The sequence below is a fragment of the Musa acuminata genome, chromosome BXJ3-2 (genome assembly GCF_036884655.1).
Source record: "Musa acuminata AAA Group cultivar baxijiao chromosome BXJ3-2, Cavendish_Baxijiao_AAA, whole genome shotgun sequence".
Classification (NCBI taxonomy): domain Eukaryota; kingdom Viridiplantae; phylum Streptophyta; class Magnoliopsida; order Zingiberales; family Musaceae; genus Musa; species Musa acuminata.
Window position 1 is genome coordinate 25,304,714 of NC_088350.1, and position 12,195 is coordinate 25,316,908.

The 12,195-nt window shown below is 45.2% G+C and overlaps 2 protein-coding genes across 3 annotated transcripts; one reads left to right on the forward strand and one right to left on the reverse strand.

Moving 5' to 3' along the window:
• Positions 1-2,305: 2,305 nt before the first annotated feature.
• Positions 2,306-7,999, reverse strand: LOC103976160 (transcription factor TGA2.3). Of its 2 annotated transcripts, XM_009391363.3 has the most exons (13): positions 7,848-7,999; positions 7,546-7,745; positions 7,061-7,149; positions 6,677-6,750; positions 6,437-6,601; positions 5,679-5,735; positions 5,330-5,389; positions 5,155-5,232; positions 5,028-5,073; positions 4,683-4,945; positions 4,345-4,584; positions 3,077-3,219; positions 2,306-2,724 (listed from the first exon to the last, which is right to left on the reverse strand). In XM_009391363.3, the coding sequence occupies exons 2-13, from the start codon at positions 7,650-7,652 to the stop codon at positions 2,637-2,639; spliced, it is 1,410 nt and encodes a 469-aa protein (XP_009389638.2). In that variant the 5' UTR covers positions 7,653-7,745; positions 7,848-7,999; the 3' UTR covers positions 2,306-2,636. The 2 variants fall into 2 exon arrangements, with proteins under 2 accessions (XP_009389638.2, XP_009389639.2); XM_009391364.3 differs by lacking the exon at positions 5,679-5,735 and having other exon boundaries at positions 7,848-7,998.
• A 1,575-nt stretch (positions 8,000-9,574) lies between these two features.
• On the forward strand, positions 9,575-11,691 carry LOC135631506 (ABC transporter G family member 23-like). The gene has a single exon (XM_065139243.1). The coding sequence runs from the start codon at positions 9,633-9,635 to the stop codon at positions 11,523-11,525; it is 1,893 nt and encodes a 630-aa protein (XP_064995315.1). The 5' UTR covers positions 9,575-9,632; the 3' UTR covers positions 11,526-11,691.
• The last annotated feature ends 504 nt before the right edge of the window (positions 11,692-12,195 follow it).

A 12,195-nucleotide genomic window follows, 5' to 3' on the forward strand; every position in this document is an offset into this window, starting at 1 on the left:
CTAAACGTAACTCGTGCATCAAATCAAAATGATTGCCCATATCCATGAAACGATCGGCTCGCTGGGGGAGATGATTAGAATGGCCTCACGCCTACGTCAACGTAGATCGTGTTCTTAACTCGATCGAAGCTGTTTCCTCGGAGAACTCCCACAGGTTTCGTCCCAATATGGTAACGTCCAAGTTGACGAGAGCACGGTGCAGCAAAACGGGCTCTCTAACGAGACGAGTATATGCTCTCTTTGTGTTGCTATGTGTAATTACTTGCAGCAATGATGAGGAGAGAGTACGAGAGCTGACGAATGGAAGAAGATTTGTAGCGGTGGCTGATGCCAATTATGGCGACGAGATCCGGTTGACGTCAGGAGGAGGGAGGCCATAAGTGGCGGACTGGAGAGGGTCGCGTCGGCAAGTGCCGGAGGAGGACGCCAGAAAGCTCGTTGCTTACGGCGCATGTCCGTTGCACATGATTCTGTCGCGCCGGCGGTAGGCAATTACTTGGATCTTTCGCAGTTGGATGTAATCATTCTCCCCACACACTCTTTTAGTCCCATCGCAGATCTCCTCGTCTTAATTAAAGGGGGCGAAACCAAACAAGGAACATCGTCATCATCTTCTTCTTCCTTTATGTCGAGCTATAAATACAGCAACATCCAGCTTTAGGAGATCGATCTGCAAAGGCCACCAGAAGAGAGGAGACCGATGGATCTGTTCCGGCTCGTATTATGGTGCTCTCTGCTGTTGTTGGCCTTCTGCTTGGGGGCTGAGGGACGTCGTTTAGGTTCTTCTTCTCGCCTCTTTCCTCCATCACCTTCTGTTGCATCTTTATAACCCTAAGAGTACGTTTTGTCCGTTCGCCATGCAGGTTGTCAAGGTGAGTCGGGCAGCTGCTTGAATCGGGAGACTGCTCCGCCCAAGGATGGAAGCAGCGAGGTCACTACTCCTTCCTCCGAAGACCATGGCTTCATTTCAAGGATCATGCTATCTATCGACTGTTCCATTCGGTGATAGATGCTTCCTCTCCTTTGGCATTTACAGGTACATGGTGCGAAGCAGGAGGCGTTCGAGCAGAGAGACCGGCGACCACCGGAGGCAGGATTGGCGACAGCGGAAGTGGTGAGGCCGGAGCTGAGGTGGGCCCCCTCGGGACCGGACCCACTGCACCACAACGGCAGCCCGAAGAAGCCGCAGACGCCGTGAACGATATATATAGATGCATGGCACGCACGTAGAGACATGCACCTGACAGACAGCCACACACTGCGTCACAAACGACATGCACTCGTTACTACCGGTTTTGTTCTTTGTTTACTACGTTGGCAAATATGTTTCGTTTTTTGCTATTTAACTCGTGTTTTTTTCTTTCTCTTCTTTTGGGTACGCGATCTCGTATCGTTGTCAGATAATATACATAGTATTTTCCATGGTGTAATGACACTTTTGTGCTGACATGCGTTCTCTATGGTGTGTGTGTGTACATAAAGGGCAGGAAAAAGGCTTCGGCAAAGCCGTGAAACACTAGTTTTGGCAGCACATGAATTGTTGGTCTCGATCGAAACATAGGAGGTTCACAACGACATCATATTATCATGTTATGATGATAACCTACTGAACTGTTCTTCATGCAGGCAATCATCATTAGAACATTTGCATCTGTGCTCGATGAACATCATCGATCAAGGCAAAAAGAATCCTTTTGCTGTCAATAGTTATGTTATGAACTAATCTGGATAATTCATCTATTAATACATGTGTTAACTTATATAAAGCAGTTTAATTGCTATCACATCAGAATGTAGAATCGGTTCCCCTTTGTGTTCTTAAGTGTCACGAATTGATTCGGGATTAGGATGAGATTGAGAAGTATATATAAATGATGACACGTGTTCTCTCTACCTCGTCCTGCATTCGATCACTATATAAAAAAAAAAGAATCCTTAATAAATTTACAATAAATTTGTATCAATATCAATAGGAAGAAAACTAAAAATTCTTAAAGAGTAATAGATTCTTTTATAATATTATATATATATGTCATTTCAATTATTTGTTTTTGTACGGAACAATGATTTTATTATATCCATTATTAACTTAATCCGCGGGATATTTTAATTGGTGGAGCGGATGTGGAGACAGCTTAAGCCGCTTACCCTATTGCCAACCCCATCTACTCTTGTCATCGTCTTCCTCCAACCACCCTATCTCTCTGTGTGAGGGGCGCCAGCTGACGGCGTTCATGTCTGCTTCCTGATGGCACCGACGTCGACGTTGTTTAAGTATGCTATACCCCACCTCGGGACTTAAATAGCAGCGTGGAAGAGCCCCCCGCATTCACAATAAATAATAACTCTCTTTACATAGAGGAGGTGGTTGATCTTTGAAGCTACTCCATAAAAGACAAGTCCTAATCTTCCTCTTCTTCATGCTAAATGATACTAAAACAATCCACAGCTGCCAAAGAAGAAGGGTATTCCGACCTAATGATACATTGTGACGAAAAGGATCAGCCATCCCCATTACTCATCACTTTTCCTTTCGTGCTTCCTTCCTTCCTCCTCCGTAAAAAAGATATTGACTTTTTGATTGGCATGACGCCAAAACCTTTCGCCATCTGTTAACATGAAGTCAACATGTTCATTCAGAAGGCCGGAAAATGACTTTGCAGTGGCTGGTGAACTATTTGTAGGTCCGCGGTTAGCGGCATGGCGCTCTCGTTGATCGAGTTCCTGACACAAGATATCAACTATTAGCGCGCCCTTTTTATCTCATCCTGCAATCTCCAAAAGAAAAGAAAGGAAGAAGCGACTCGAGACAAGTCACGACAGATTAGCAAGGATGTCCGATTGTTCTTAGGCTAACAGGAATCAATTACTTGTCAACTTGGAACTATTTCCTGTGTTATTTATTATTGGCTGTTGAGCATAGTCTGACTTCTATGAGCGATCCAACACATAGTTCTGACTATTAGTGGAGCTGAATTCTGAAGCAACCTTAAATGATGAGATTTATGGCAAGATTTGGAGCTGCTGAGTGTATTCTGAAATCTTAAATGAAGCAACCTGAATTCTGAAATCTTACTCTCTAGGTCGAGAAGCCCAAAGAGAGCTGAGAGCACGGAGGCGGCTGTGATACTCGCCAATGGCTAGGAAACACCTTGCTGCTTGTCTTATTGTTAGAATTCGATGCATCTGGTGAAGAGTCTGCTGTCTTAAATTGTCGGCCTGTGTATATTACAAAGTCAAAAAGCTTAAGCAAGACTAAACATGGAAGAAATATAAGCTTAGGAAAACAACTTTTACTAGTTACCAGAGACACAAGATATGATCTCAAGTCAACTGAGATGATCTGCTGTCCTTGAGTGGGAATAAAGAAAGAGAGAGGATCTCTTACAATTGATCATGACCAAGAATAATTCATCAGGACAATCATAGATTATATATAAAGAAGATATGGGAGATAGACCAAGTAAACATTATTGACCTGTCCCACTGAAGAAGAGGAAAGACAAACGGAGAAGTATGCTACTATTTTTTGGTTTGTCAAGATGTTGGCCCATTGTTGATGAAAACCTTATCATGTAGATAAAAGAAATATAGGATGATTGGCCTCACCCGAGGGCAGAGAAGGATGGGTTGTTGTGTCTTTTTCATGGTACTATGCATGGACAGCAACATCTGAATATTTTGTGAGGCACTTCAACATCAGAAGATTGTCCATCTAGCTTTTGATTTTGATGGGTATATGCACCAAGTACCGAAGAAGAGAAAGCATAAAATGGAAGAGAAAGGTAAAAACAAAACCAGAAGAAAGGGCAATGTGATAGGTTCACTTGAATATATACCAAGAACACTTTCCATGGACTCCATCCTGAAAAGCTACAAGCCATTGGGTTATTGCAAAAAGATGTTGGGAATGGAAGAGTGGCCAAATCTAGAGCCTTCCATCCTCAAAATCCTTCATGTGGGACCCAAGAGAAGGATGCAAGGATTCATGCTCACACCTTAACTAGTAACAAATGCCAGAGGCCTGAAATCACCACATCCAGAGAGAAAGAGGCTCGCAACTTGAGCAAAAATTGGAACACATGTGGGAAATATATCTCATGTATTCAGATAAGAGACTATCAGATGTATTTGGCCCCCTCGACAATTTCTAGTGTTTCTACATTCATCTGACCGATGTTGATGGAAGTGTTGTTTATGATCAATATCAAGTTTCTAACAGTGCAACAAACCTAGTGATACATAGAAAGATTTTGATTAATGCATACTTCCATGACCGGCTCACAAGTCGGGTAATTAGCAGGTGGCGATGCAAGAAAGAGAATTGAGCAAAGAAAAGAGGACCTGTCGGAGGAATCCCTCGAGATTGGCAAGCTTCCCCAATGCAATGGCCATTTGACTCATGTAATTCCCAGTACTGGAGCTGTCAACGAGGGAGTCACCGGTCACAGTATCAGCAAGCGACCGGAGGAATTGCTCGAGGCCCTGCGAGAGCGCCTCCTCCGCCTGTTGGCAAGATTGCTGGAGGCTACATATCCCTGCTACTTGCTGCTCCGTCAAGGGATCCAGTTGAGGCAGTACGATCTGGTCATTGCAGCAGAAACGAGCGCATACTAATGATGAGGAGGATGAGAGCAATCTAGCTGTGGGAGGAAGTGAAGGCAAATGGCTGAGAGTTCAACCTTTAGCAGCTCGGAGGGCCTGAATCCGCCCATCCATAGGAAACACCGCTCGGCAGGTGTTGTCCACAAGCCGGTGAGAACGTGGAAGACGTCTGATCTGGCTGCTGTGGCTTTTAGCTGGAAGAGCTCGTCGTAGAGGGCGAGGCATTCGTCTACTGTGACCCTGAGATCTCCATCTTGACGATGCGCTTGTAGACCTCCTCGAAGCTCCATCATCTTCTTATAGTTCTCTTCCAACCATCGGGAGTATTCCATGTCAAAAACTGCAGTATTCCATGTCAAAATCTAGTATAAGAAACGAAATCTCTACAACAACATATCGACTGCAATGGAAGAGCTTCATACCAGAGCTGATGGTATCACCTACACTGCCTCCTCCCAAGAAGAGACCCTGGAAACCAAAGAATTGAAAATGAGTCGATACATAGCACAGGGAAACCAATCAAGGTTGGTTAGATATGCTCGGTTCTACCTGTGCTCGAGCTCTCTGGAGATCTTGCTCCAGCTGAGTAAGTTTGATTCTGCTGGACTCTAATTGTTGTATGTAAGCCTGTCACTTCGAAGCACATTGTGTCAAATCAATCATTTTTTCCTCGATCCGAAGAAGTAGACTACAATTACCCTAACAAATCTCAAGCCAAACCAACCTTCTTTCTTAGCCGGCTTTTTCTTGCAGCTTCTCTATTCTGAGCCAAGCGTCTTAACGTCTGCAGTAACAAAAAAGGTGAGCCTTAGTCAAACGCCGGAGAGTTCTTCTTTCTATGTTTCCACAACACACAGCCACACAAATGTGCATGTCTTGTTTGTTCTACCGTACTGGATACTTGACATTTAATATGTACAGAAGATGCTCAAGGCTGTAAACTGAAGCACATGCAGAAAGCATTACCTGAACTATAATTCTGTGCATGCATACGCATACACGCAAAAATACTTAATTAGCTACGTTGATACAAATATAAAATATATACAGAGAGAGAGAGAGAGAGACGCAACCTTTGCATCTAGTACTTTCCCATCCTTCTCTGAAGAAGAACCACCAACCACATTTCTCTGCCACATGAAAGGCATGGCAAATGGTTTTGTTAAACCATGCATGGTGATGGGAGGAGGAAATAAGAGCCATATACACTTACTGTAGCACACTGACAACTGCTGTCTAGCTATTTTTCTACCACCATTTAATGCTATTCCCGTAAAATATTCATAAGCATGGGATGTTAGGCAACGAAGAAGTCGAGATTTCGATGTCTTGAAATCCCGATTGTGCGATAGTGTTTGGAAGAAGACGCTGAAGAATATTTGGTTTCAAGACCTGTTTGACGACTGGGAAAACATCAACCTTAATGATGTGGCCTTTTGTCTGGTAGACTCTTAATTATTAGCAGTAGGTACTGATGAAGATGTTCAATTACATAAATCAAATAAATGTTGTCTTTTTCGATGTAAAAGCTGTTGATCTTCTTGGAGTTTGTGAGATTGGATACGCAGGCTAAGAATAGCAGTCAGCAGTTAGATGATGTCAAACCAGATGTCAACTTGTTGGAGTTTGTATCGTTTCTTGGGATGAGTGCTGGTAAAACTCTGTTCCAGGATCAGTAAGAGCCACAAGCAGGAGGAGAATCGAGATCTTAAGATTGGACCTTGTTCCTTCCGATTGAGAGAGAAGACTATCGTGCAGCTCATGTATGGTGATTATGGGATTGGAAGGGTTCGGTGATGCCATGACAGGAAGAAACCACATGAATTCGTACCTTTTCTTGAGTTCTGAGCTGTTGGTTTGGTGCCCCATCACCTGCCATTGTTCCTTGCTGCTGCTCTTCTGACTGTTCTGATGAAGCTTTTCTGCTCACCGGGGACTCTGAGTCCAGCTGGGAAATTGTGTTCTGTACAGATCCTGAATCGGCGCTCTCCTCTGGCTGCGAATTCCACTGTTGGCATTAAAGGAGGAAGTGCAACAGTCAATTTCTAGGAGTCAAAAGGTAAGACCATACCTTGGGAATTTGTTGAAATCTCATTGGCCATGATGGGAAGATCTCAAGTGTTGGGGGTCTGCTTGCGAAAAGGGCTGCATGCAGAAGATCAATAAAACTGTGTCAGAATCACAAAGGAGTAAATAGCCTTCTGTCAATGATGTTTCTAAGTGAACTTATTCCTTTTCCTGTTCAAGGCCTGCAGAGAACTAGTAGGAATGGAACAGTAAAAAGTTGGAGAGTAGGTTTCCGTGGGTAGGTGGTTGTGGGATCACATCATTCTTGGTCTCCTGCTTGCTGTGATCCCGGAGGTAGGAGACCAGTTCAAACCCCTCTTCCATGTTTGTGTTGGAGCACAAGCCAAGGATGATTGACTCTTAGATGTGTTGGGCTGGAGAGGCTTACACTTCCTTTCTTCGTCGCTCCTAATTCCAGCAACTCCATGCATGAGAGCCTCTTCCAACCCCCCAAAGTAAGCAGCTCCTTCTTGGTCACTGGTGAAGCACCCAGAAAACTTTTCATTCAACAATAAGCAGTATAATTCCAAGACTTAAGACAGATAAAACACTAACAAGAAGCAAAAAACTAAGAGAGATGATAGGCTGGCGATGAAAGGGTGCAGATCCGCTGAACCTAGAAGATCAAATATTTCTTCACAGAATGATAAAAGAAGGCAACAAGGAAGATCTGATGGATATGTCAAAATGGAAGATAGAGAGATTATAAGCTGCCTTACATCTGCTCATGCAAAAGCTAAAGGATTTCACAAAATAGGACTTGAAACGTAACTAGGAAGCTGAAGAAAGAACGGGGAAATCACAAACAACTAGTCTTCAAACATATTAAGAAAAAGAAGCGGAAGCTAAGAGATGAACATGGAGGAACAGTACAAGAAATTTGTGGCAGAAGGTGTGATTCCATTAACTCCATGTGTCATAGGTCGACTTGAAGGTCCAGAGTGCGAAAGACCAGTTTCACCAGCGCTTTGATTTTCCATCCAAGATCCTTTCACCAACACAAACAATCACCTTTCATACACTTCATTGGATCCTTACACCTGTTGGATACCCTGCCTTCGTTGACCTGCCTTCTGCAGCAAGAGAACCAAAACAAGAGAGCCAATTAAGGAAAAGAACACTCGCATACATGATCTAGCCATAGCATACTCCTCCTGAGATAAAAAGACGCTCACCTTCTCTTCTGGATCGCCACAGAGAGCTTCTCTCAGTTGTTGTTCTTACACCAGAGAGAGAGAGAGAGAGAGAGAGAGCATCTGGCCAGGGATGGGGGAGGACATTTTATAAAACTAAATCATCTCAAGTTGGGCCTTGACCATTCATGGTTCTGTCACTCTCTTCTATGGGTTCTTGTCAGGGCTAAACCCTTTGTCACTGTAGATCCTGGCAAGATAGAGGTACAGGTGCACACTGGATTACTGACTCCTGCTTCACCCTTGCAACTCAACAAAACCAACAGGCAATACGAGACAAGAAAGTTCCCTAAAGTATAAGATAGAGCTGTGGATTTCTTCTCATGCTTTGTTGTGTTGCCAAGGATGTGAGATTACTTTGACAACACAGGGCCTTTGATAAGCACAGATTGCATAGTTAACCCTGAAGCCCCTCTCAACCAAAGCACTATGATCACCCCACAATCTGACCCACTTCCTTTTCTTAATCAAATCCTTCTCTTGAAGTGGATTGGCTTGGTGGTATTATGCCCTTGTTGATGGGTCAACATCCATGCCTTGTCGATCACCTAATGTCATTGCCACACCAAGATTCCTTTCCATAATCAGAGAGCTTCATGGAGGAGGACCTCGATCTCCGTTGTTCAAGCCCACGGAACAGTTGATGATCTTTGCAGCTCCTTAGGGTGGTACCTTCTTCCCTCCCTAGGGTTCCTTATTCCTCTATTAACTAGCTCTTGCAATTGAATTAGGTGTACCAAATTGTCTCATCAACCAGTAGATCGCTATGCACGGACTAAATTGTGTATTTTATGATGCACCCATCACTTTCAGGTAGCATGCTTTGCAACTTGTTCTTTTGACACCAATGATTGGCCTGAAAGAAAGCTTCTCAACAGGCAAAATATACTACTGATTAGGTGAAGTAAATTTCTTTGTCTCAAGGTTTTTTATCAGCAATGGCAGCATACACAGATCCTATGATGTCGACTAAGAGTCAAGAACAAATTGAGAGTTTATGAGATCTCCCAATTACCTTTTATCTCTTCAGTTTCTCGATCCCGCGCCTTGCCGTGGCATTTTGTCGAACAGAGCGGCCGCATGGTGGACGTCGCCACGTTTTACTTGCATTTCGCTGGGATGACTGGGGACGAAGACGGAGGGGGACTGCCGCCAGGCGAGATCAGGCGGGCAGAGAGTTGAGCTCCGAGTGTGGGATTGCGCGAGTTGGGCCAAAATCGTGGGCTCCGTCACCATTGGTGGGAGGTGAAACAGGGCCTTCGAGGCTCCCTGTAGTCTCCACATCCGCGGCCGACGCAAGATGTGAGAAGATCACATCATCAGCTTGTTATTAGGAGATCGAAGTCACCGTCGGACAAAACCTTTTTGCATTGTCTTGATGTATGATGAAATCAAAACCTCACTTCGATGATGAAACTGTTCCGCCATCGTTTTTTACGGTACAGAAGTATCACCACAACCCAAATTCCCAACTCGGCTGGTCAAACCGTGACATACAAAGCAGCACGTAATGTGTTTGTGAAATTGTATTCAATATGATTCATTTTGATTCTGATCGCCTAACGGTGCCAACCCATCCTTACTCACACGAAACCGTCTCTCCGGTCTCAGTTGGTTCCAACCCCCATTGAACGCTTTCAGACGGTTAGGTCCAACTCACACGAAACCGTCTCTCTCTCTCTACCTTTCGTCGAACGCCTTGTTTCTTACGGGACATAATCCCGCTTCTTCATCCAGTAGCTGCAGGAGTACTTGTCTTCGCCAGCAATGGAGAGTCTCTGCCTCGACGTCAACTCCACGTTGCAATACTCCTCGACCTCCGACTCCCCTCCGGAATCCAGCTCCCCGTCCTCTTCTGTCTACCAAACATCCCCTCCTCCGCCCGTGAAAGCCTCGAACAAGCTGGTCGTGACCAATCTCTGCTACACCGTCCTGCCCGAGGCCAGTCTGATCCGCTCGTGCTTCCGTCGCAAACATGAGCCTCGCGCGGTGGAGGTCCTCAGATCAGTTTCCTTCGTTGCCAACAGCTCGGAGATCCTCGCCGTCGTCGGACCCAGTGGCGCTGGGAAGTCGACCCTTCTCCGTGTCATCTCCGGCCGTTCCGGTAGTTCGCTTTTCGATCCGAGAAGCATCTCCCTCGGCGATCATCCTCTGACGAGCTCAGCCCAGCTGCGAAGGATCTGTGGCTTCGTCACCCAGGAGGACAATCTGCTTCCCCTCCTCACCGTGAAGGAAACGTTGATGTTCAGTGCCAAGTTCCGGCTGAAAGGGATGAGCGAGAGAAAGATGGAAGAGAGAGTGGAGGGACTCATCCGAGAACTGCGCCTCGAACATGTAACCGATAGCTATGTCGGGGACGCGGAGACTAGAGGGATTTCCGGAGGAGAAAGGAAGCGGCTCTCCATCGGCGTCGACGTGATCCACGACCCGCCCATCCTCCTCCTCGACGAGCCCACGTCGGGCCTCGACAGTACCTCGGCGTTGCAGGTGGTTCAGCTACTCGCTTCCATGGCCCGAACAAGGCAGCAGATCCTGATTCTAACCATACACCAGCCGAGCTATCGGATCCTTCAATATGTCTCGTCTTTCTTGCTCCTCTCCCATGGCAAGTTAGCTCATTATGGCAGCATCCAATCTCTCTCACAGACGATATCGCAGCTGGGATTCAAGATCCCTGTCCGAGTCAATCCGTTGGAGTTCGCCATGGAGATCACCCAACAATTGGAGGATTACGGTGCCAAACACGCGACCTTTAACTGTCCCAACGAGCCAAGCCAAGAACGATTAGAGGGAGACCACCCTGAGAGAGACGATGGCTACTGCTCGCGGATAGCTGAGATGAGAACACTCAGCTGGAGGTTTTGGAAGATAATCTACAGAACAAAGCAGTTGTTCCTCGCCAGAACGATGCAAGCCATCGTTGGTGGGCTGGGACTCGGCACCGTTTACCTGCGTGTGAAGTCGGATCCCGATGGTATAGCGAAGAGGCTCGGCCTCTTCGCCTTCAGCCTCAGCTTCCTCCTCTCTTCCACCGTGGAAGCACTACCGATCTTCCTGCAGGAGCGGCGCGTTCTCATGAGGGAGACATCGAGGAGGATGTATCGAGTCTCCTCCTACATGGTAGCCAACACCGTCGTCTTCATCCCCTTCTTACTGGTGGTGGCGCTTCTGTTCGCAGTGCCAGTGTACTGGCTCGTAGGCCTCAATCCCTCCATCAGCGCGTTCATGTTCTTCGTGCTGGCAGTCTGGATGATTGTGTTGATGGCCAGCTCCTTGGTTCTCTTCCTCAGTGCAGTCTCACCGGACTTCATACTGGGGAATTCTCTGATATGCACATTCCTGGGGATCTTCTTCCTGTTCTCGGGATACTTCATTCCCAAGGACAGCATCCCAAAGTACTGGATCTTCATGTACTACATCTCCCTCTACAGGTATCCACTGGACTTCCTACTGATCAACGAGTACTGGAGCGTGAGAGGCAAGTGCTTCTCCTGGCTCGGTGATGTGTGCTCTCTCACGGGTGGTGATGTTCTAAGGGCCAGAGGATTGGACAAGGACACCAGGTGGATGGACGTCGGAATCATGTGCTGTTTCTTCTTGGCCTATCGAGTTCTCTGTTGGCTTCTGCTGGTTAGGAAGGCTTCCAAGACCATGCTCTGAATCTTCCTGCTGTGTACGTTTGTGGAGTTCCTCAAAAGCTTGCATTTTTCTGTGATTTTGCTTCATGTGTTCACTGTTTGTGGATGAACATTTCCTTTATATAAATATTTGTGCAGTGTAGGGAGAAGGAAGTTTCAATTTCTACTGTCGTCCTATATATATTGATTATGATCAAGAAATATTTGTTCAGTGTAATCATTGTAGCTTTTGGTCCTCACGATATCAGCCATCACCTTAGAGCATGCTCTAAAGTGACATAATGGTCAATAACTTTGATCAATGAGACCTCTGTTTGATCGATCGTCAAAGATCAAAACAGAAATTGTGCGATGTTTGAAGCTCTTCGTTCGAGAGGGTGACGATGTTCGAGTCGCGAAATACATGTTGATTTTCTTCAGATTTTATAATAAAATATGAGTTTTAGAGTCAACCCATTAATAAGTCAACGCCATTGATGGGTTGTGCTGACCGACTCCCAGACAGTCATTGATCATTCGAGATGAACGGCTGAATTATCACAAAACTGGTCAAAGCTACTCTACCATATATATATATATATATATATATATATATATATATATATATATATATATATATATATATATATATATATATATATACATGTATATATATATATATATACATGTATATATATATATATATACATGTA

What these genes read in the sequence shown, in the direction of transcription:
- LOC103976160 (XM_009391363.3), bottom strand. Translation starts at nt 7,652, where the DNA reads ATGGAAAATCAAAGCGCTGGTGAAACTGGTCTTTCGCACTCTGGACCT. An exon ending in AGCTCAGAACTCAAGAAAAG is followed by an intron (nt 5,736 to 6,436) that starts GTACGAATTCAT and finishes TTCATGTGGCAG; the next exon opens with AGAAATGTGGTTGGTGGTTC. An exon ending in TGGGCTTCTCGACCTAGAGA is followed by an intron (nt 2,725 to 3,076) that starts GTAAGATTTCAG and finishes ATCTTGTGTCAG; the next exon opens with GAACTCGATCAACGAGAGCG.
- LOC135631506 (XM_065139243.1), top strand. Translation starts at nt 9,633, where the DNA reads ATGGAGAGTCTCTGCCTCGACGTCAACTCCACGTTGCAATACTCCTCG.